The sequence below is a fragment of the Chaetodon trifascialis genome, chromosome 4 (genome assembly GCF_039877785.1).
Source record: "Chaetodon trifascialis isolate fChaTrf1 chromosome 4, fChaTrf1.hap1, whole genome shotgun sequence".
NCBI classification, from domain to species: Eukaryota; Metazoa; Chordata; class Actinopteri; order Chaetodontiformes; family Chaetodontidae; genus Chaetodon; species Chaetodon trifascialis.
The window spans coordinates 10,180,265-10,202,274 of NC_092059.1; the positions used below are offsets into that span (position 1 = coordinate 10,180,265).

General features: G+C 42.1%; 2 protein-coding genes across 3 annotated transcripts; one reads left to right on the plus strand and one right to left on the minus strand.

The window, feature by feature from the left end:
- Nucleotides 1-1,876: 1,876 nt before the first annotated feature.
- firrm (fignl1 interacting regulator of recombination and mitosis) lies at nucleotides 1,877-14,888 on the plus strand. The gene is made up of 25 exons (XM_070960460.1): nucleotides 1,877-2,050; nucleotides 2,287-2,414; nucleotides 2,811-2,851; nucleotides 2,960-3,048; nucleotides 3,429-3,533; nucleotides 3,671-3,811; nucleotides 4,383-4,545; nucleotides 4,644-4,728; nucleotides 4,814-4,952; nucleotides 5,427-5,516; nucleotides 5,619-5,683; nucleotides 5,793-5,941; nucleotides 6,765-6,894; nucleotides 7,123-7,309; nucleotides 9,430-9,512; nucleotides 9,632-9,683; nucleotides 10,254-10,343; nucleotides 11,697-11,882; nucleotides 12,848-12,967; nucleotides 13,047-13,142; nucleotides 13,223-13,336; nucleotides 13,572-13,676; nucleotides 13,772-13,852; nucleotides 13,925-14,059; nucleotides 14,502-14,888. Exons 2-25 carry the CDS (start codon nucleotides 2,320-2,322, stop codon nucleotides 14,709-14,711), a joined length of 2,751 nt encoding a protein of 916 aa, XP_070816561.1. The 5' UTR covers nucleotides 1,877-2,050; nucleotides 2,287-2,319; the 3' UTR covers nucleotides 14,712-14,888.
- On the minus strand, nucleotides 14,853-21,497 carry scyl3 (SCY1-like, kinase-like 3). 2 transcript variants are annotated; one of them, XM_070960461.1, is made up of 14 exons: nucleotides 21,197-21,497; nucleotides 20,883-21,067; nucleotides 20,207-20,392; nucleotides 19,893-20,006; nucleotides 19,699-19,755; nucleotides 19,514-19,616; nucleotides 19,300-19,411; nucleotides 19,148-19,225; nucleotides 18,846-18,985; nucleotides 18,527-18,717; nucleotides 17,446-17,617; nucleotides 17,145-17,303; nucleotides 16,259-17,055; nucleotides 14,853-15,595 (listed from the first exon to the last, which is right to left on the minus strand). In XM_070960461.1, the coding sequence occupies exons 2-14, from the start codon at nucleotides 21,045-21,047 to the stop codon at nucleotides 15,533-15,535; spliced, it is 2,337 nt and encodes a 778-aa protein (XP_070816562.1). In that variant the 5' UTR covers nucleotides 21,048-21,067; nucleotides 21,197-21,497; the 3' UTR covers nucleotides 14,853-15,532. The 2 variants fall into 2 exon arrangements, with proteins under 2 accessions (XP_070816562.1, XP_070816563.1); XM_070960462.1 differs by lacking the exon at nucleotides 14,853-15,595 and adding an exon at nucleotides 16,079-16,185 and having other exon boundaries at nucleotides 16,247-17,055.
- Between the last annotated feature and the right edge of the window lie 513 nt (nucleotides 21,498-22,010).

A 22,010-nucleotide genomic window follows, 5' to 3' on the forward strand; every position in this document is an offset into this window, starting at 1 on the left:
TTTTGGGGTGGAACAGACAGACGCCATCGTGACAATAAGTGTCTGTGTTGAGGTGCACTTGGTCAAGATGTTGAAACATGAGCTGTAGAGACACTGCACTTTTACTTTTTTGTGCAAATAATTTCCCCCAAGGGCAACAAAAAACCTGAAACATGCTTTCCATCATCCATTCAATAGCCAGACTCATGCATTCTACAGGAATTTTACCAATACTTATTTGTTTTATGAATGAATTAATGATTATAAACTTGATTCACTAGGGGGAAAATATTTTGATGTTTCCTTCCAAGCATGTGTATGCTGCAAGCAGCACCACAATAAACTGCATGCGATGAGAGATAAGCATCAGTGTCCTGATGTCCTGTTTCCTAAACAAGAAGTCAGTCCCTTCCTGCAGCGACTGCGGCTAACACCTCAGGCTGTCGGGAAACAAAGGTGCAGCAAAAACGTGATGGTTTACTTCAGTGCTCAAGATTTTATCAGCGAAACAATAGCTTACCACACACTTAATTTATAGAGTTAATCAGGTCAGAGCAACAGAAATTCCAGACTCCTAAGGAATAGAGATCATCATTCCCTTAACTCATTGGAATACAATCTAAAAATTCCTACACATTTTTCTGGCTGTTTGCATGGTCCCAGCAGGCGTTTGTTTAGTTAGCTCAAAATAAAGTGTATATGGCCTCTAACATCAAGTCAAGGACAACTAGGACATTGTGTTTTCAAGATAATTAACCATGATGTGCTTCATTTTAACGCTCACACAGTGTTTGTCCCTAGATCACAATGGATAAGAAGCCTGGAGTTTCATTTCTTAAACAAAAATTTGTTTTGCTCAGTTGCAGAGGATAGAAACTGTCTGCGAAAGAGACAGCAAAGCCTGTAGAGATGCAAGACTTTATGTATCCTAAAGACCATCTACCTGCCACAGATGGCCATGCCATTATGAAGTCATCTTATATCATTATTTTTATTATATATGATATATAATGACTATATCACTGTTAGTCATGTGTTTATTGTTTTTTCCTATTTCATCCTCATTAACTCTTTATTGTATATAGGCAAACTTTACTTTTAAACATGCAAATATTTATAGCAAGACCATCTCTTTTTCTGAAATGTGTGGCATTTTTGAGGCCCAGCATAAAATTGTAAGATCAAAGTGTATATATAAGTATATATCTGTAACATTATATATTCTTACTATTATATTATTCTATGGATCTATAGTGTTGTAAGTGGTAACATGGTGACCATTGCACTGTACTTTTGGGTGTTTTAACTTTATGACACCAGATTTGTAAGGCTCATCACCTCACTCTTATTATATAGCTCAACATTATAAACTAGCTCTAAGAGACATTTTTCATTGTTGATGAATACATCGTATAGGTGTTTCAGAGATGTTCTGACAGCAGTATTTCATATTGTGACCCTAGAATTTAATTAGATTTCAGTCATCATATTTCATTGAGAAATGCTCTTCTTTTTTGTAATGTTATCACATTTATGCTTAATTAGTTACAGGATTTAGAATTCATTAAATGGGATACGTACAATAGAAATTTCCCTTTTTGCAGGTGCATTTTCAAAAGTCTGAAAATTATTAAAGACTTTATATTTATACTATTCACATATAGTATTAGTACGCATTTGAGGTTTCATTTCATACGAAATATATATTCAATATATGTATATAATATGCAGATTTAACCTTTCGTTTGATCCCAGTGGCTTCATAGTGACTGTTGTTATTTTCAGCGCATTGAAAAGATGTAGTCACTGATTGGTTGAAAGCAGTTGGAGTTTAATATTTCAACCAATCAGAGTAAGGACAGACGAGCCGCTTTGCTGACAACGTCACATCCGACTCAATCAACGGCGCGCGATACGCTTCCTTTCAGTTCGGGATCGGCTGGTTTCCTCGTTTGTTTTCTGGATTTTAGTGGTAAACAAAATGCTAATGGTGGCGTTAAGAGAAAGAAACTCGTAGGAACATTTGTGTGATTTTATGTTTGTGAACAGGAGACAAAGTTTAGCATTTATGGTAAGAAAACGGCTACGTATTATCCAAACGAACATTAACTATCATGCTAACGTGACATGTTTCCCTTAGCAAAACATACCAAAGCTAACGATAGTCCCATTTGTCTCTAGCGTAAACTGTCTTCTTAATAGCATCAGCTTTTTGGATGAAAATACTGATAACTATCGTGCTGCTATTGAGTCACTTTGAATGACTCACTCGGTGACATTGTTCCAAACTTTCTGTTGTTGGGGCAGTTGTCCTGACCACCGTCGGTGGCTGCTGTCATCATGTCCCAGACCAACTCTTCGCTTCTGGACGAGGTGGTGCAGTGGAGTCCGGAAACCTGCCGCCAGAAGCTCAAGGCTGTCCTGCCAAAACTCACCATATCCTCTCAAACGTAACCTACTTTCGTTCAGGACATTCCAGTGATTTCCAGGTCTTGTTTTGAAATGCACAAAAGATTGAAAAGGCGTGGAGAAAATCTTTGGGATTAGGTCTGTAGTTTGAAACACATGTTATCTATGGGATTGAATTGTTTAATGATGGGGAGGTAGTGCCTTTGTTGTGAATCATGCTGAACACTAAAATCATGAAACCTGCTCAAGGTGATAAAGTTTGGTGAATGTTAAGTATTTTCTTGGTCAAGACGGACACAAGTTTGTGTTTTGCTCATCTGTCATCATTTTTTGCACTATTATTGCGGTCCTGACATATTTGACAGATTTATACAGCAAACATAAATTTGCTATAATGCTGTGGTTTTCCTTGACTGTTTGCACTCTTTGCATCATAAATCCGAGAGCTATGATGATCATATACGTAAGTTTGTTCACCGCACATTTTGTAATTACAAACTGCTTCCTGTGGGCCTTGAGTACTCTTTGTGATCTAAGTATGAACTGTCTTAAAAACACAACATCCCCGCAGGTATCCTGAAGATAATTACGGAAATGTTCCTCCCTCATATTGGTTTATCAGAGCTGGAAGATGAGTGCTTCTCCAAGATCTTACCAAAGGTAAACAACATGATGAATGCGTATTGTCTTCAGCACCTTTTATATAAATACTAACGTTTGTTAAATAACACAGAGTGGGTGCAGGTCCTGGAAAAGGTCCTTGAAATTACATGACCTGACACCAAGGCATTACAGATCTTAAACATCTAATATAACATAACAATTGGGTTCAGTTTTCGATGTCAGTTGGCACTTTTTTCTTTTGATGAGATGTGTACCAACACTAAAATACCTACACTATATATTTGCCCTTGGTTTTTCTTGTGATCAGAGGATTTATTGATAGAAACTATTGCTGTCTTGCAAATTACTACATTGTTTACATCCATTGATTTGTCTGTGTGAATGTCTCTGACCCTGTCCGTCACACATGTTTGCAGGCAGTGACGATGTTTGACAGCATGATGAAAGAAATCTTGGACCAGGTTGGAGGGCTGTCCAGTCAAAACACTGAGCTGTGTTCCTTACTAAGAAACATTTTGCAGGTATTGTTATTATGTATTTCAAATGGTACTACTAATACCTTAGAGAGTTGTGGTTTTTATGGTGTCGACTTTCTGAAAAACATTGTTCTCGCTTCATTCCCCACCAACATGTTTAAGTTCCTCTCGTCTAATTTCAGGCAATGATGCAGATAATTGATGCGCTATCCACCTGCGTGCGTCACGTTGGTACATTTGAGGAAGCCCCTGACCTCGATATTATCCGCTCATTACCAACTTGTATCCTGAAAGTCCTGAGGGAAACTTTTCAGCACTGCAAGGTTGGTCTGTTCACTTCACCAGTCAGTGGGTACATTTTAACTCTGTGCAGGTCATTTTCACTCTGTAAAGTGCGTTTTTACACATCTAAATCTAATTATGGCTGAATAGTTCGTTGGCTGTAACATTATGAATAATGAAATATCATCTTATTATTATTATGACTTTGTTATCATTTTATATAGATGATACCTGAAGTAAAATAAATGGTTTTAATGTTGTGATTAATTATTTGAGAAAAAACATGAGGAGTGAATTCACATCTGACCTGAAGACATGCGAGATTTGTTTACTCATGCTTGTAATTTGCACATCCTCCCCATTTGTCTCGTTCTTGTTGTTTTAATCTTTAATTACCAGCTGTACTTTCTCAGGTGTCAACAGCTCAAGACTACTTTAGTAACAGGAAACTGCTGCGATAAGCATCTTCTTGCAGCAGGAAACACAACCACTTACATAAAATCCTCTCACAAATTGGTTTAAACTGTCCTCCTCTATTAAAAGAAGGGAGGCAGTGAAAATCTATAAGAATGAAAATTGTGATTTTAATCATACTCTGCATGTTGTGCTCAGGACAGTGAGGAGGTTTACTGTGGCCGTCTGTCCCTGGTGGCTGACCTGCTGCAGGGACTCTTCAAGGAGGCCTACACCCTCCAAAAGGGCCTGTTGGAGTTGCTGGACAGAATCTCCCTCGACAGCAGCGCCTCAGAGGAGGAAGTCTCTGATATAGTAACAGGTGTGTGTCTCTTTGTTTACACTGCCACCCTCTTTCAGTTATTGAATACCGTCAATGCAGTCTTCAATTCACTGAAGATATTTTTCCACTTTCTTCAGTGATTCACACCCTGCTGGATATCTGCTGTATCATCTCCAACCTGGACATGGCATTGCATGCAAACACGTGGAAATTCCTTATCAAGTCAGTAAATATGTCATGTTGGATGAATTTAATAGTTGATTTGGTCTGTGAGTGACTTATTTGAAATAGTCATTTCTCTGTTCAGGCAGAGTTTGAAGTACCATTCTTTGGTTGAGGAACATCTGCATCACGGTGACATCAGCAGCAGCCTGTGCAATAACCTGTTGGCCTCCTTCCACAGCTGTGTGGAGCTGGCCGAACAGATTAAACATGCTGGTCTGCAGGTAGGAAACTCTGATTGGCAGTTTAAAAATATAAAGCAATAATTCCGAATAGCTTTTTTGTACCTTTTTGCAGCTTCACAGATTAGGAGCATTAAATGAGTATTTATTGCATCTCTTACCTTTTCTTCGAAATGTGTAACATTTTATGTCAGCGCTTAAGGGTATAACCTATTTTTTTGTTGTTTTTGTTCAATATAATACATCAAAATACAATACAGTGCAATGTATTTTTGTCTTCTCTATCCTGACACCAAGTAGAGTCAACACACTGGTTGATATTTGTGTGCTGGTTAGTGTTTACTGTATAGAGTGCTGATGCTGATCGAATACTGGATAGACTAAACAATGGACTTTTCCGGTCTTGTACCCCTTTGTCCTCAGAGAAAAGTGACACATTGATTTATTAGCTTAAGGTCAAAGGTAGTCTTGATCTTTATAACCTTTTTGTATTAATGCTCTTTTGTCCTTTTAAAGGTTTCAACACAAAGTCTAGAATACAAGCTGTTCCAGAAAACTGCAAAGATGTGCAGATTTTTTGCCAACACTTTGGTTCATTACATAAAGGTACTAAAAACTGGGATCTCGTTGCAGCCCTCTTCTGCCATCATCATGTCACAGCATGCAAAGCAAAGCGGCTAAACTTCTCATTCCTTGTCATTTGAACAGGAATTCAAATGTTTTCTGACCAAGTGCTGTAGCTGCTTCCACCAGCTCTACCTCCAGATTGTTAGGTATGCGTGGTTTAGCTGTGGTTTCACGGAGCAGATTCAGACTATAATTTATCCTTTGACTTGATAATTATTGACCAGCGTGGAAAACATACATTCTGACATCTTTCAGTAAGTTCCCTCCGAGCATGTGTGCTCCAGCGCTGCCCCCGGCTCTGTCTGAGGAGTTGAATGTAGCAGCCCTGGTTCCCATGGAGGCCCTCCTGCTCCAGCTGTTGCCTTTAAGGCCTTTTGCTGAAGTTGTCCTCCAGCAGGACCCGCGTGAGTTTAAAGCTTGCCCTCCACTTGCTCTAATTCTCAGACGCCGTGTCGGTGTTTTACTGTCTTCCTTTGCAGTGGAGATGCTGTTTTACAAACGTTGAAGTTATTAGCTTCAGTGTACAATACGTAGTAATAATGTGCACTACTTTGCCAGTGTTATACAGTGAATAATGTATTCCAGTGTCTATTGTAATTGGAACAGCAAATCATAGAGGTCTTGTGGTGAATCAGACTGTAAAAAATTACATTTAAAGTTTGAAAACTTAAACAGGACAATTTAAGTTAATACTTTAATTTAGTGTTATATTTGTAAACTATTGCTAGATGTGTAGCGCCACCATCCATTTTCCATCTGTGAGGAGCATCTTCAGCTCTGTGAGACAATGTTGTCCCTACTGTGTCTCAATTGTTTTATCTGCTGTACTCTCTATTGTTTGGGCAACAAATGAAACAACTTGTCGGCACCAGTAGTAATGTCTGTTAGGTTTAATTCTCTTTAAATGCACTATTTATTCAGTAAAACTATACCCAAATTAAGACACACTCAAAACTTCTTTGGGCTTGGGAATCTCATGTATTGCCATAAACTATTAGAGAAGTCTTCAGGACACACGCTTGCTGACTCTCCAATCTCTTGATTCCAAAACTTCAAATCACCTGAAGACTGACGTCTCTGACTATTTGTGTATTTATGAAATTGTGGCATCTTTGGGAAAATGTTGACTGTGTTTGCTCAAAAGGATGTTGGCATCATGTTTGTAGCTGCTGACAGACACTGAAATATTCAACATAAAACCCTAAGAAGACCATTGTTTGTCTGCAGGCTTAAGTCCAGAACATGAGCTCCCTCAGTGTCTTTTGCTGGTGAATGTTCTGGGTCAGCTCACCTCCCAGTCAGAGGAGGTGCTGCAGCTTTGGTACACTGGAAGCCATTTCTCAGAGGACACACCCAGGTAGTTAATTAAGTTCTTGTCATCACCTGAAAGTTGTACTTTTTTTTTCTTAAATTTTGGTTTTAATGCAGTGACCAGTAGTTAATCTGGGAGCTATAACCTTTCGGTAACCAAAGTGACAGAGATATGTTGATGGATTATTGATAGTCTTTCCTATACAAATACAATATTCTGTTCGGTATTTAAGCTAATGTTTAAAATGTCTTTCTCCGTCCCCTCTCCCTCCAGGCTTCCTCTCTACCAGGCCTTGTTCACTAGTTTCAGACGATGCTACACTGAGCGTCAGGTACCGGTGCTGCTGCCAGGGGTGATGATGAAGGGTCAGGCCCAGGTCCAGGTCTCTCTGCACCACCACATCTGTGTGCATCTCTGTGCCAGTGTGGCTGCACTTCCCCCAGTCTACTTCTCTGTGCTGGTGAGGTCTACACACAAATACACACGCACTGTATCAAATGCAGCATCAGTAGAAACATGTTTACACCATGTTCCATCGTGTATGTTTTAGTTCAGCCATCATCTTTACTTACTTCTCCCCCCACTGGACACAAACATTAACTATTTATCATTTTTTTATGTGGTGGATGCTAGAGATGGGAATTTAGTTTGATAGAATGAGTTTTTAAGGTCTCTTGTGTCCTAAAGTTGTTTTCAATTTCAAGTTAACTCAGGCCCTGCCACTGTGTTTTATCTTCCAAGCTCTGGAAATCATCTTCCTTAAAAAATCAGCAGTAATAGTGGTAGATATAACCCAGCACCACAAGTATCGACACAGCAGAGCCTGCTTACATTTCGTTGGCCAGAGGAGGCCGATCGCTAAGCTGTCTTTCAAATGATGCAAACAGGATTTGTCCCAGTTGCGGGTGTGGTTCTTTGGAACAGTGGAGCCCGACCTCACAGCAGGGTTACGATTGAACTTGCCAAGATCTGTTTTCACCAATTTGTCTTGAGTCTCACTTGGACCTGACCTGACTTCAAACCCATCTGTACACGAGTGCTTGCCATGAGTTTGACATTATCGCTTTCTTCATTCCTTTACTAATGATAACTGGTGTTGTCCAAAAAAAACACTATGCTGGAGGTTGATATTGCCCAGTACTGGTTTATCTCAGATACTGTTTGTCTATTCTGGCAAATATTTCAGCAAATATGCCAAATATGTTTTATGTTGATTTGAAACAAAGAGAGGTCTGTCACCTCTCTTTGTTTCAAATCAAACAGCACTTTACAACCCTTTTTCAGACATGGACCATAAAGACGCTCAGTATTGTTAACTTGTCACGTTTACGGGATGGCCAAAAGGAACTGTAGTGCATAAATAGTCACAGACTGCATTTTTTTTTCTTAAACACTGAAATAGCGGCATTCCTACACATCCTGGAAAACCTGGACAACAGGTGTGTAGTGGAAATGTTTGAATGACATTACAACTTAAGTGGCCGAAACTCTGAATAATTTAACGTACATCATCATTCAAATGTAAATATTAGTCACTGCTGGTTTGTTTTTATTAGGTTTATAGATTAACATTGTTGTTTTTTTCCCCTCAACTTGTTTTAAAGGTTGAATAATGCTAAATTGGTTAGCATGTTTGGTGCAGTCGCTAAAGTTGACGCATTTCCCATCTTGTTTTGTCTATAAAGGTTTATTTTGTGATTCAATGCTGGCTAATGGCTGGACAGTGGCTTCAAAAATGTGTTGGGCATTGTTGAGAGAGTTGGGTATGCATGAATGGGAGCCCAACTGCATGTGAGTCAAACACTGGTTAAGTACTGGCCAATAGTACTTTTTAACTGTGCTAGCATTGTTTCTTCAAACAAAATGCTCCACTGTAGGTAAATGATATGACCATAATATGAAATATTTAACTTTTGTAGCAGTGGGTCTCAGTGGGTGTGTTAAGACTCAACTTACTTGAAGTAGGGCTTAAGTGTGGTGTGATACACTGATAAGAGTCAGTGGCAATTAACAATCCTCGCAAACTCAGCTTACTTTGCATTGTACATTCAGGTACCAATGGTCAGTAAAATTCACAAGAAAGAAAAGGATTCAGGGTAAACAATTAGTAATGTTTAAGTTTATTTACTTGCCGTATGCTAAGCATAGAGCACAAAGGGCTAACAGTAAGAGGAGATAGAAGTGAAAGGTTATACCCATGTGCTTTTTTAATCAGACTTAGACAGAAAGGAATATATTAGTGCAAGAGCCCAGTCACACCAGCTAAATCATCACTGAAAAACGTCCTGGAAAATGTGTGGGAACCCCTGAAGAGCGATTAGTATCAAGAATAGAGATGAACTTGGACTGTTTTGTTTATTTTGGATATCTAATCACATTCTGGCAAATTAACTGTGTTGTGGTTCAGGATTTCCCGTCATTTAATTCAAGTTATTCTTTCACTTTCATTTACTCTGTTTCTGTTGATTTTCGTGATGCTTTGTTTTCTTGCTCCACTGCGTTTTCGTCCGTTTACTCACCCCTGTCCTCCCCCTCCTCCGGTCTCCCTGGCTTCCCCTCTCCTTTATCTCTCTCTTTCAGGAGCGTTGTTTGGTTGATGCCGTGCTGCAGGCTGATACTCAGACAGCTCTCTTGGCAACAGACGTGTGGTGTTTCGCAGCTCGGTGAGAGCGTGCACGCATTTATCATTTGCATTAAAAAAGGTGTTCCTCTGACACTCTCTGTGTCATGCTGCTGTATTTTTTTCACACAAATTTTCTTTTTTTGTCTTCTCTGCGTACAGGTATGGGACAGCAGAACTTTGTCTACATCATGTCCTCCTCATTGCTCAGCTGGTGGGTAGAGTCCAGGAAAACACAATGGAGAGAATGCATGTCATGGTCTTGTTTTATGTTGATTTGAAACAAAGAGAGGTGACAGCAAACAGCACTTTACAACCCTTTTTCAGACATGGATCATAAAGACGCTCAGTATTGTTAACTTGTCACATTTACAGGATGGTGTCCCACCTTGGCTCTCGGCTGTCACCCTAGTTGATAGACACCACAAGGTCATGGATGTGCCTCCATGTCTGTGACCTCTTCCTGAGCGCTTTCTAAAATTACTCTAAATCCCCTTAATCTCTCTCTGTTGGCTTATGTATTAGTATGGGGTCCTCCCTGTTTTCTGTGGCACCCCGACAGAGGTGACAATTGGTGTTGTTGGACCACGGGGCCACCTTCACAACCTGATGCATCATGTCATGAGAATGAGCTGGATCCCGCTCTTTCCATACGCGCCCCCCTCCTTCAGTTCTTCACCTTTCTCCAGCTCTGATGCCCTGGTGATTTTACTCCTCCTGGGCTTTCACACTGACACTCACACCGTCCCTCACCTCCTCTCTGCTTCTCCTCCGTCTCCTATAGGTGAAAGCTTGCACCGCTGAGTGTTACCAGTCGTTCCACCTGGGCCTGCTGCTCAAACGCATGGTTTTTCTCATGACGCCGAACCACCAGGTTAGAAACACCAACAACTGAAATGAACATTTTTTAACTCACTACTCGAGAGTCAGCGCACATATGTTTTGTAACAGTTCTATATTGAAGAGTATGCACAGTCCTTACCATCACACCTGACAGCTCACTCAATACTTGTGAATGTGGAGAGGCCATATGAGATGAAAGATGGAGAACACACTGGAAGAGTGATTAAAACAATGAATGTGTGGACTATATTTGATTTACATCAAATACAAGAGATTGACAGCAGGCAGGAGCTCCATGAAGGCGGGAGAGAAGGAAACTTAAGAAATGAAAGCTTAAGCCATGGTTTAACTGCACTATAGGCTAAGTTATAGTTTATAGTGATGTGAACTTTGTAACTGTATTTTGGATCACCCTGTTTTGATCCCTTAGAAAGGGTTGTTGAAGGGGCTTTTCTGTAACCAAGTATTTATTTTTTTGTTATCTGTCTATTGACAGTGTTAAATTGTGTGAGATTTGATTCATTCAAATGTGAATGACTGCTCAAAGTGAGAATGTTAGTGTGAAATATAACACTACACATTGTTTTCAGTAAAAAACATTTGCACAAAGCAAGCCTATCCACTTTTCCATGTTGATAACAGTATTAAAATGATAATTCAAGGGACATTTAGAATAGATGAAAATGTGCGATTCATTTGTGATTAATCGTGACTTAACTGTGACATTCATGAGATTAATCGCGATTAAATATTTTAATCTGTTGACAGCACTAGTGAAAACACATTGAAAACATTACGTTACAAATTTGAGTTATATAATGAGTTATTATGAAGATCAGCTCTACATGTGATTAGAACAGAGCAGAGGAGATGGATTGCTTGTCGGCCAGTGTTGAGAAATGCACTTCTGGTGTGAACAGACAGTCTGTCGCAGTGCTTCCACCTCCTAACAGTGACAGTACTGACAAAACACAAGGAGTCTGAGTATTTTGAATATTGCTTTGTGTACTGTGTACAGCATGGAGTTTTTTAAATTTTCTTCTTAAATTAACGTGGTTTAAGAGCTCGTTTTCTCTTGTTATGGCCTTAAACGTTTAGAGGCGTTGTGCCTTAAGAGTGAGGTCCAAAGATTTCAAACACAAAGATTTTTTACATTTCATATGAATATTAGTGATTAATTAAATTAGCAGAATTAGGTGCTGGGCCTCCAGAACAGTCTCAGTGCTCCCTGGAACTTTTTACTCAAATGATGAACCCCATTCTTCTGAAAGATAATCCCTCATTTCATGATTTGATTAAGGTGAAGTTTGGGTCTGGTGACAGCGAAGGCCTCAGCACAGTATATGATAATTTCTTCATCAGTGCAATGCGTTTGTTCTTCCAGATGGAGCTGGTGGCGCGTTTCCCACCCTCGGACGTGGAAAACCTTCCAGTGTGGCGACACGTCCTCCTCAGAGCTCTGTCACGAGAAGCCCGTCACCGTGCAGAGACAGACATCATTGGCCTCACTCAGAAAGCTCTGAGCGACTGGCAAAGTGGAGGGTACAAACTAGGACAAGTGGACACAGTGGTGAGGACAACCTCAGATATAAGTTGTAGTGAGGGTGTAACCGTCTGACTGAAGTAATCAGTGAGTGCTTTCTGTTTAATGTGACCACAGAGGAGGGTCTGTTTATCTGTTTGTTTGTTTCACCCCTGAAGTTCACCCGCAAAGTGTAGTGACGTTGAATACATGGAGGGAAAAGAGGCAGTGCAAACATCAAGGGCAAGGTTGCTGCACAGTTTCTGTCCCTGTGTACTGAGAAGAGTGGACAGATAACAATTGACCACAACAAGTGATGTCAAGAGGAAGATAAGCTTGTTAATATGGCTAAAAACAGATGACTGATAAGGTTGTTGGTGACCTCTCTCCTTTGTTGTTCTCTGTGATCTCCGTGCGTCACACAATATCATGGCTGACACCACTTTTCTGTCCCCAAGCAGACCTTTTGCCATGGTTAGCCTTAAAAAACTGGTGTTCTGGCCATGAGCAATCATTCACTCGCTTGAAAAAGCAGGGCAGGCAGATGAAACACATTTAAAGTAACTAAAATTGAGCATTTAAACCTGTTTTAAGTCTGAGCTAAATACAATGAATCAACAGTTTTGTTGTTTTTATGTTTCATCATTTTGCATGTTTCTCCTCACGTTTTATAATTTCACTCTACAAGCATATTTAAACTAAAATTAGCACACAGACAGGGTTTGACACAATACAGCACCCTCCTCGTACTCCGTGCAGGATAAAAAACTTGATTTTGAGGATTTGTCCTTCACAGGCGTGTTGTGATACGTGATTGATTTTTCCTTTCATACGCCTTGGATTAATCTGCTTCAGGGTGTTGCAGTCACGTTGTCCAGCTGCTATCAGTCCAATTTTTTCCAGAAATCCTTAAATCTAGTGAAGAAAACAATGCAAGGAAGCAGGGTGGGGAGCTCTGATATGGAAAAAAAAATGCAGAAATTCAGTATTTAGAAAGTCCCTCCTGTGTCCAGAATGTGGTGCTGTTATCCCTCCTAGTGGTGGTCCGGGGGCAGTCGTCTCCTGAGGAGCAGTGTGTGTTGTCCGCAGTGAGGATAATCACACAGCTGTGGTTACGGATGAGTCCGGACCAGGTGAGATCCAAATACACACACGTACACACAGATGTAGTGTAAATGCACGACTGTAACCCCACAACCCGTCATACTCCAGGTGCAGACCCACCCTGTGCTCCAGTGTACTCTGCAGCTGCTCCTGTCAATATCCGCCATATTAGTGAAAAACATGGAACATCAAGTCATTCTTCAGGTAATTTTCAAAGTTCACATGAAGCAGATGAAGAATGGAGGATAAGTAGTTGACTCTGTGTATGTGTGTGTGTCTCGCAGGCTCTGCTGTGTGTGGGTGCTGTGGTGTCTCAGGAGTGTGCAGATCAGCTGCTGCTGGCTGCTCTGGACTTCCTCTCCTCCCTGGGGAAGATCTTCGTCCCACCTGACAGCCAGGTAATGAAACCAGAGTATCACAAATGCAGTTTTGTATTGCCAAGTGTGCAGTTTGAAACATCGCTTTGGGTTCTTGCATCTTGTGCATTTGTCATTATTTTTGCCATTTCATAGGCTAAAGGAAGAACATTATATGATAGAAAACGCTCAGTAATAATCGTCACAGTCATTCATTGAACCTGTAGGAGATTTGAATTCTGAAGTTCGCGTGAACATCTTCTCGTATGTTGTACAGAATCAAATTCTGCCGAGGCTGAGCAGCCTGTTTGGAGTCCTGTTGTCTGACAGACCCTGGCCGCTGCATCAGCACGCCCTGGAGGCCTTTTCTCACTTTGCAGAGGTACAGCAGGAACTCAACAGATCGTTCTCATGTTTCAGATGTCATCCTTTATACTGTTCATATCATACGCTTAATGTCTCTTTTTGGTATTAAAGGTTACAAACCACGAAGAGGTCATTTCCCAGAGTTTATGTGAAGAACATACCAAGACGAAGGTGGTCAACTATCTTAGCAAGGTAAGGGATGCCGACGCACTGCGATGATCAACCTCAGATGAAACGAATGGAAACGAGTCTGTTTCGTTGTAGACTGTGAACGCACAAGAAGATGCGGAGTCACGGCTGCAGAGGCTCAAGCTGGAAACGGCAGTTATTGAGCAACACAATGAGAAGCTGGAGAACTACAAAGAAAACGCATCTAACGAACAATCCGCTGATTCAGAGGTCAGTGAGGTCATTTAAAACCTTGTTCACAGGCTTGTTGAATATGTTCATCACTTTCCCAGTTACTGAGTGGAAGATGACCAGTACAACACTACCTCCTAGTGTACATGGTATGATATGAACCAGGCTATTAGTAATGGTTATTGCATCATTATTTTTAGTTGATAGTTGACAGAAAACACTTGGAAAGAGGGGGATGAGAGTGTGATTGAAGTCCCTGACTGAAAGTGACCATCATGATGTCCACTGGGGTTGTATTTATTGTTTATAAATGTATCCACTTGGTGAGATTTAAGTGTATGCAATCCTTATATTTAATATATTTCTAGTAGCTCAGTCCAAACTTACCTTAGAAATAGCACAAGGAGTGTAAAAGCATATAATTATTTCGCAAAATACTTCAGTTAAAAATATTTACCCTGTAATTTCCCCTCCCTCTCAGCCATGCCCAAAGAGAGCTCGGCAGGAGACCGGTGCAGAGGAGGAGTACAGCCGCTACATCCAGACAGCTGAGAGTGCGCTGAAAGCCCTTCAGGCTCTCACTGAGGGTAAAGCCAACACTACCGCACCACCTCCACAGTGGCTGGAATCCAGACTACAGGAGCTGCAGACCCTCATAACGCACATCAGCACAGGCAGGCACACAACATAGCTGCTCCAGTTTGCTTTCTAGACTCCGAATATTTACTTCATGTACAGAAAAACTATTGAATCTGGGCCTGGGGAGGGATGTATACCCGCTGGTGCTGCTGAAGTTTGTCCTCACTTTTTAAACCCTTCAGTGGTCGGTCATGATTGATGTCATTGTTTATTAAACTTGTTTGAATACAAAGCATTACTCATTTGCTTTCATTGAGCACTAACTTGTTGTCTCTCACCCCAAACGCATGTAATCGCTTTCTAAGACAAACTCTTAGAAAACAGAACAGAGGCGTATTTGATACAGTAAAATCTTTACTTCACCAGCACCCAAAAAGCTACTAATAAATTATGTAATTTCTATTTCACATTCATTCAAAGTGCAAGCCTTCTGTAAATCAAACCTATCACATTTTGGACAAGTCGTCTGTCCAAAACATGTACCTTAATCCTTAATCTTCATGCCAGTAGTGAAGTTGGCACATTTAAAAAAAAAAAAAAAAAAAAAAAGTAAAGCAGATGAAAACAGGATGACATTTACCTGTGATTAAGATCCTCATTCATCTTGAGGTGACTAGTATCAGTTGGCAAAAAAAAAAAAAAAAAAAAAAGAATGGCTTCATTTGTCCACGTCCTTCCAGTTCAAAAGCAAGATTGACAAATGTCCAGGAGCCGACAGTAGGATACAAAAAGTCTCATCCCATCATTATTCTTACTGCATCATGCTGTTAAATGAGAACTGGAGCGACTTCTACAGCTCTTTCAGATGCTGCATCTTGAGGATTTCAGTTTTCCAGTCTTTTGCTCCAGATGAAGCTGACGGATCAAACGCCATCACCAGGCGTTCTCGTCCTCCCAGTTCAGGTCATCTCCATCTCCCCAGCCGTCTGTTTCAGCCTTTGAGAGACAAAGACAGAGAACAAGTATCACTGACAGGTCAGAGCTGCCCTGATGATGATCCATCAGTTGCATTTTCTTAGCACTTCTGTCGTTTTGCTGTGTCATCGTACAGAGCGATGCATGGACGACAGCATGGAGTCTGAAAACGACCACTAGATACAAAACTGACTGACTGAAGAGGAGAGGGCGATACAAGCAGATGAAGACAGTGATTTACAGCCATTAAGAAGACAGAAAAGGGGACTTTAGTACATTTACTCTAGTTTGTCCTTATACAAAACCACATAGTTTGATCTATTTAGGCCTCAAAACTATTAAAATCCAGCAGCTTGAGGGACAAAACTCTGCAATAAGGGGACATAGCTTCATATTTATGGATCACAAAGGAAAAAAAAGGTGAGGGGCCACATATTTAATGTGTTAAAGTCTCAACTTTTGCAGCTCTGGTTCTAATGGTCTTTAACTGTAAAGACTGATGTTAATGTCTAAACACTATTGAGCGACATTAATTGGCCATCTTTCCACCTTTGAAACCTGATCCAGTCAAATTCCCAGGAAATAAAATTTGACCTGCCCAACACAACACACTCACACACTCACTCACACACTCACACACTCACACACTCACACACTCATTCACTCACTCACTCACTCACTCACCTCAGTCAGGTTGGCAGCAGCGAACTTGGCAGTGAGTGTTACAGTATCAATGGACGAGTCAACCTGCAGAGACGTAGTGTTTTCTGAAGAGACTGCACACAGTCCAGCATCACTCACGCTGCTCTCGTCCAGCCGCAGCAGAGTTGGAGAGGACAGTTTGATGTCCGGCACCATGTCAGCAAACAAATCCAGCTCTGGGTCTTGCTCCACCCTCTTCCTCACCTTAATGGTGAACTCCTCCCCCAGACCTCCTAGCCCACCGTTCTTTTGTGGCACTGTGGGTTTGGGCTTGGTGGTTAACGGGTTGAGTGATTTCTCTGAGTCTCTCTCTTCTTGAGCCCAGCCGTCGTCCCACGAGGAAGTGGTCTTGCTCTGTGTGGACTGTCGCAGTGTTGACGTCAGTTTGAGGGGTTTGGAGGAGCGTTCAGGAGCGTGTTGTACAGGTGTAGCATGGCCACCCCTGGGAGGCGTGAGTATAACTGGGTCTGATAAAGGAGCCGTAGGGGAGAGGTCTGAGGTAGGTTCAGTGTCCTCGAAGTCGTCCCACGGCTCCTCTTCCATGTTCGTGTGCGAGGGTTGCAGTCTGCTGCTGACTGGATCTCGTCTCTCTGAGGCCCGAATGTGGATCTGGACTGACTGTCTGTCTCTGTTCTCGCTCTCCTCAGGGTCGCTCCAGTCAGGCCAGTCTTCCACTGGGCCTTCTAGTCTGTCGGCCTGCTCTGGGCTGTAAGACAGTGACTCCAAGTCTTGATCCTGACGAAAGCCATTCAAAGGTAGAGACATCTGTCTGCTGACGTCTGAAACACAGAGACAGACGGAGCTTCAGGCACAAGAACGCCAAACTGTGAATTTAAATTATTAGTATTGGGGTGGGACGGGGTCATACCTGACTTTGACGGCAGAGGGTAACTTCTTGGCGTCTCCTGGCTACCCATGTGACCCAGGACCAGGCCCTCAGTCCCAGTCGGTCTTGGGAACAAATTCAAGACTTTTGAAGGCTGGGCCATCTGAGGGTGGAAGCCTCCAACTATATGGACAGGCGAAGCTAAAGAGGAAGTAAAGTACATTTTAAACTCGGATTTTCTAGTCTGAACTGGTACACAGAGAAAACCTGTTGCTTGAACCCTGACAGACAAACATGGTGACAGCAGGACGATCCCAATGTCACTGCTGTCAGTGTTGCTTACTTTCAGGGGTGACCTCTGTAGACTTGGTGAAGTTGGGTGTGGTGCGTTTAAAGACCTTGGTTCTCTCGCCACCAACCACCACTTGAGCCCCCAGCAAGGGCACCAACACCGCCAGACTCTGCAGCGTCATCGCAACCAGAGAGTCATTGGTGTCTCTCATTCCTAATAAAACCTGCAGGCAGGAACAAAAAAAAAAAACAAAACATTATGTAACTAAGAGAGCATTACATAACACCATGCAATTAATGTAATTACATTTAACCTCAAATGAGAGACAGCCATTTTCATGTCAAATGTAATTTCCAGATAAAAAATGTCAAAATCCACTTTTAGATATTGAGGGAGTAGTTCAAAACTTTCCCCTGCTCTCAGTCTTTACGCTGAACTAAGATAATCTCTTCTTAGCTCTAGCTCCATAAGTAACGCTCCGACATGGGGTGGGTATGTGGGATGGGTATTTCCTGAACCAACTCTCAGCACAAACTAGAATTACCACCTCACAGCTGCATTCCTCCACCAACCAGTCAAGCCGCACTTTACCCTCACATCTGTTCAGACTCACATACGCAGTGAAGACACAGAGAATTTAATAAAAAGACGTTAGTGTATTTTTGGGTGCTGTCTTCACTTAAAGAGGAGGACAGAGGACTGATAGAGAGCTTCATCACATGGTGCATCGACAATCACCTGAAGCTCAATATCAGCAAAACCAGTGAGCTTGTGGTGACTACAATACTTCAAATATGGATGCTGCTGCAAAGAAGCTACAACTTCAAAAACACGGATGCTTCACAGACATCTTCAAACTGAAGGCATCCAAGATTAGTGTCCCCAATTCAGTGTAGAACATTAGGATGTCAAAGTGAAGCTGACCTTTGACCTGTCCCTTCATCATTTCATCCTTTGACACATTTGTAGCTCCTCACCACTGACACCAAAGTCCCTTTCACATACGAACCCTGAACGTATCTAGACATTATCTGGAGTAGCTGTATGTGAGAGCACAAATGTCCACACACTGTCCAGAATTCACATGAGAAAATGGCTAAAGGGAAACACTCTGGGACTGTCAACACCCCACCTGAGGTAGGATCTGGTTTTTGAGTTCATCGTGGGAGAAGAACTCGGCGTAGATGTGGATGTGAGCCAGCAACACGATCCGGACATGTTCCTCATTGACCTTGAAGAGCTTGAGAAGCTGAGCAATCACATGTTTACGGTAAAGGGATGAAGACAGCAGGCATTCTTCACCGCAACCACCACCGCTGGAATCTGTCCACACAGACAAGATAAAGATAAGAAATGTGAGCAACGGCCACTTATAGTTCCACCTGAAAGCTACAGTTGGCTTTTTTCTCTTTGACAGGGGATTAAAAGAGTTATTGTTAGCAGCATCTTACCCTTCTTTGGCCTTAGAAGATGAGGCAGGAAGCTTTTCACAGCCATGGGTTCGGCAAAAACCAGAGGATTGAGGAGTTTGGGGACAAGACGTGCAGCTATCAGCTCTTCAGGGAGATTCTGGACCCGGTCTAGAAGAAACCTGACCCCAAAAAAACATTTTTAAAAACATCTGAAAGTGTGGACTGCCTTGGAAAACTGTGTGTGACATGTATGGGCTACTCTGCACAGCATGAACACAACACACTGATTTAAACAAGAAGAAAGAGGATCGTATGTAAATAAAGACCAAATTGTTTCTCACTTAAAGAATTCATTTTTCTCTTCCTCCGTCTTCAAGGTCAGGCTCTTCAGGAAATTCATCACCTCCAGAAAGTCGTTCCTGTTAATGGAAAAACACGTGTGTTTGAAAACAAATGATTTGATAACAGCAAGAGCAAACACAACCACACTTACCTGAAAAAGTCATGAGTCAGCAGGGAGCTGAGTGGAGGTCGAGACAAGGGGTCGGAGTTCAGCAGGCCCGCCTGCAGGGTCTTCTTCAGGCTGTCAGACAGCTCCTGTGATACTTAAAACAACAGAGGAAAGAGAAGGATGAACAAGTGTAAGCGAGGGTACTTACATACAGTGAGAGAATCTGAGTTGAGGTCACAGCCATCCCGCTACTCACCATAGCCATTCAGCAGAGAGATGAGGGTCTCCACCATCATGCCGAAAGAGTAACAGTCCCGAGAGTGAGCGTTTTTCTCCGGAAGCATCTTGAAGCCTTCGGCCTGTCAACGACATGTTCCATGAGAACTTGTGAACTTCAGAAAAGTTCTTACATTTTTCCATCGTGGCCTTTGATCTGCTTACTTGCTCTTCTGGAGGAACGCAGCTGGCCTCTCTCACGTTCCGAATGCTCGTGAGAAACTGGGGAGTTGAAGAAAATTGACAATGAAAAATGTAAAACTTGAGTGAGTTTTCAAATGTCTGGCCAAGGAAAGACATAAACATTAGACACAGAGACTGAATCTTAGTAACATTCTACTTGTTATTCAACCTCTCACCTCAGGTGTTGCCTCAGAGAACTTGCAGACGGTCTCCATTCCTCCCAGTTTCCAATGACCATCTTCACTGACGAATACAGACGAAATGCAGACGTTGTTGTGGCTTGACTTGCCCTGGTGGTTTAGGAAGACAGATTAAGAACTTCCATCCATGTTTAAAACAGTCAAAATGAGAGGCAGACACCTAATGATCTATGACTACTGTCATTACATTCTGTAACGCTACCCTCAGGACACCTTATTTTTTCTTTCTATCACTCATTGAAGTGATTGCTTGCATGCAGAGAAACCCCTCCATGCTTCTTTTAGCTCACCCTCTCGTGCAGAAAGACAAGCGCCTGCAGGAGGTCGTAGATGCCTGCGCAGATCTCCTCTGGGGAGAGGCCGTCCAGCAGCAGCTCCAGGGGCTGCACACGCTCCGTCACCAGGTGGATGCCTCCGTCCTGCACTGAGCAGGAGAGGAAGCGCAGCAGACATGGATGCCGCAAGGTTTTCAGGTGCTGCAGGAAATTAAAGTGTTTATTCCTTAAAAGAAAGTGAATGTCATGCAGCTGATGGAAAATCCATGAGTAGGGACTAAATCTTCAGCCACGGCTGCAAGCATAAACACATGTTTTTGTGGTTGTATTTAAGTGTAGAGTACTTTGCCTGTATGAGGAAATATTTATCAACCTCATGATGATGTAAGTGAATTTGGTGGTGGGACTCCTGAGCACGCAGAGTGACTGCACAGACTATACTGCAGTCCAATTATCCACATTTCCCTCTGGGAACTACATTACTTATACATGATATTATACATATACAAAACCTGGTATTCTCTGTTTTCAATATGACTTTTCTGACAAATGATGCTTCACTACAGCAACGTTGTTTTAGTTTCTCATTAGACCACGTGGGCTGGGTATGTGCAAGACACTTTCAACAACTATATACGACAACACCGACTAATGTGAGGCAGCCAGTTTGATATGCTGCCAGGATGAATACCTTGGCAGCTTTGTTGACTTTGTCCTCGTTGCCCCGCTTGTGAACAAACACGGAAGCGGGTTTTCCATCCTGGAGCATCGCCGAGTACATGGTGAGTCCAGAGGGCAGGGTCAGGAGTGGCTCTTCCAGAGTACAGCTCCGCACCGCGCTGCTCTCCGCACCCATGGCCGCGCTTATTCCTGGACCTGGAGGGCAATGGAGGACAGGTGGACGTAAAACACGCAAGCCAAACGTTGTATGTGGCTGCGCAAAGTTGTCAGTCATTAAATGCAAAGACAAACACTTGTTACGGAGTGACGCTGACATACTGATACCTGTTTCACTGTAATGGATGCACCGCTCTTGTGCGAGAAGTTAGCTTGTGTTGTTAGTTGCCTAGCTGGCTAACCACGGCGCTACGTTAGCCAGCTCGTCATTGCTATGCTTGTCGGCAGCACTTCCGCCTCCAAGCAATCATGCTAATCGATGTGTCGTAAAACCAAATGATTTTACCAAATTATCAAACTGTTAGTTACAAAAGCACAAGATAAATGCCTGGCCACTTCTTGTCAAATTAACGACGCTAACGTGGAGCCTGAAGCTGCGCTGTAAACACAGACTCTTCCGGTAAAAGACGAAACCACACAGCAGGGGACGGTGTAACTTTCACAAATACTAGAAATGACTCACTCATGGTTGCTAGCTTAAGGTTTGAGAAAATGGCTGTCATTATGTACAGAGCCCATTTTAATTAAGCTTAAATTTCTACACTAATCGCCTTGAACATAACTTAAATGTAACATGTAAAAAAGTCCGACAGAGCCACTAATACCCCTTCCCTGAAAGCTAATGGTAGCGACCAAAGTGGTGCGAGATAACGCAGGTGACTACCATATGGTGACTAAAGTGAAAATAGAAACGGTCAGAAAGTGTCTCAAACCCCAGAAATCTTTGCGCTGTGGTCTTGGGAAATGAGTCTGTGGTCCTCTGTGTGACTTTACTGGGGTCACCAAATGATGAAGCTATTTAAAAACGTCGGAATAAAACCCAGAGCAGCTTCATGGCAGGTGTCATGAACTTCACGTGATGACTAAAGGGACAGTTCTTATAATTCTGCTTTGATATAACTGATTGCAATGCATGCAGCTG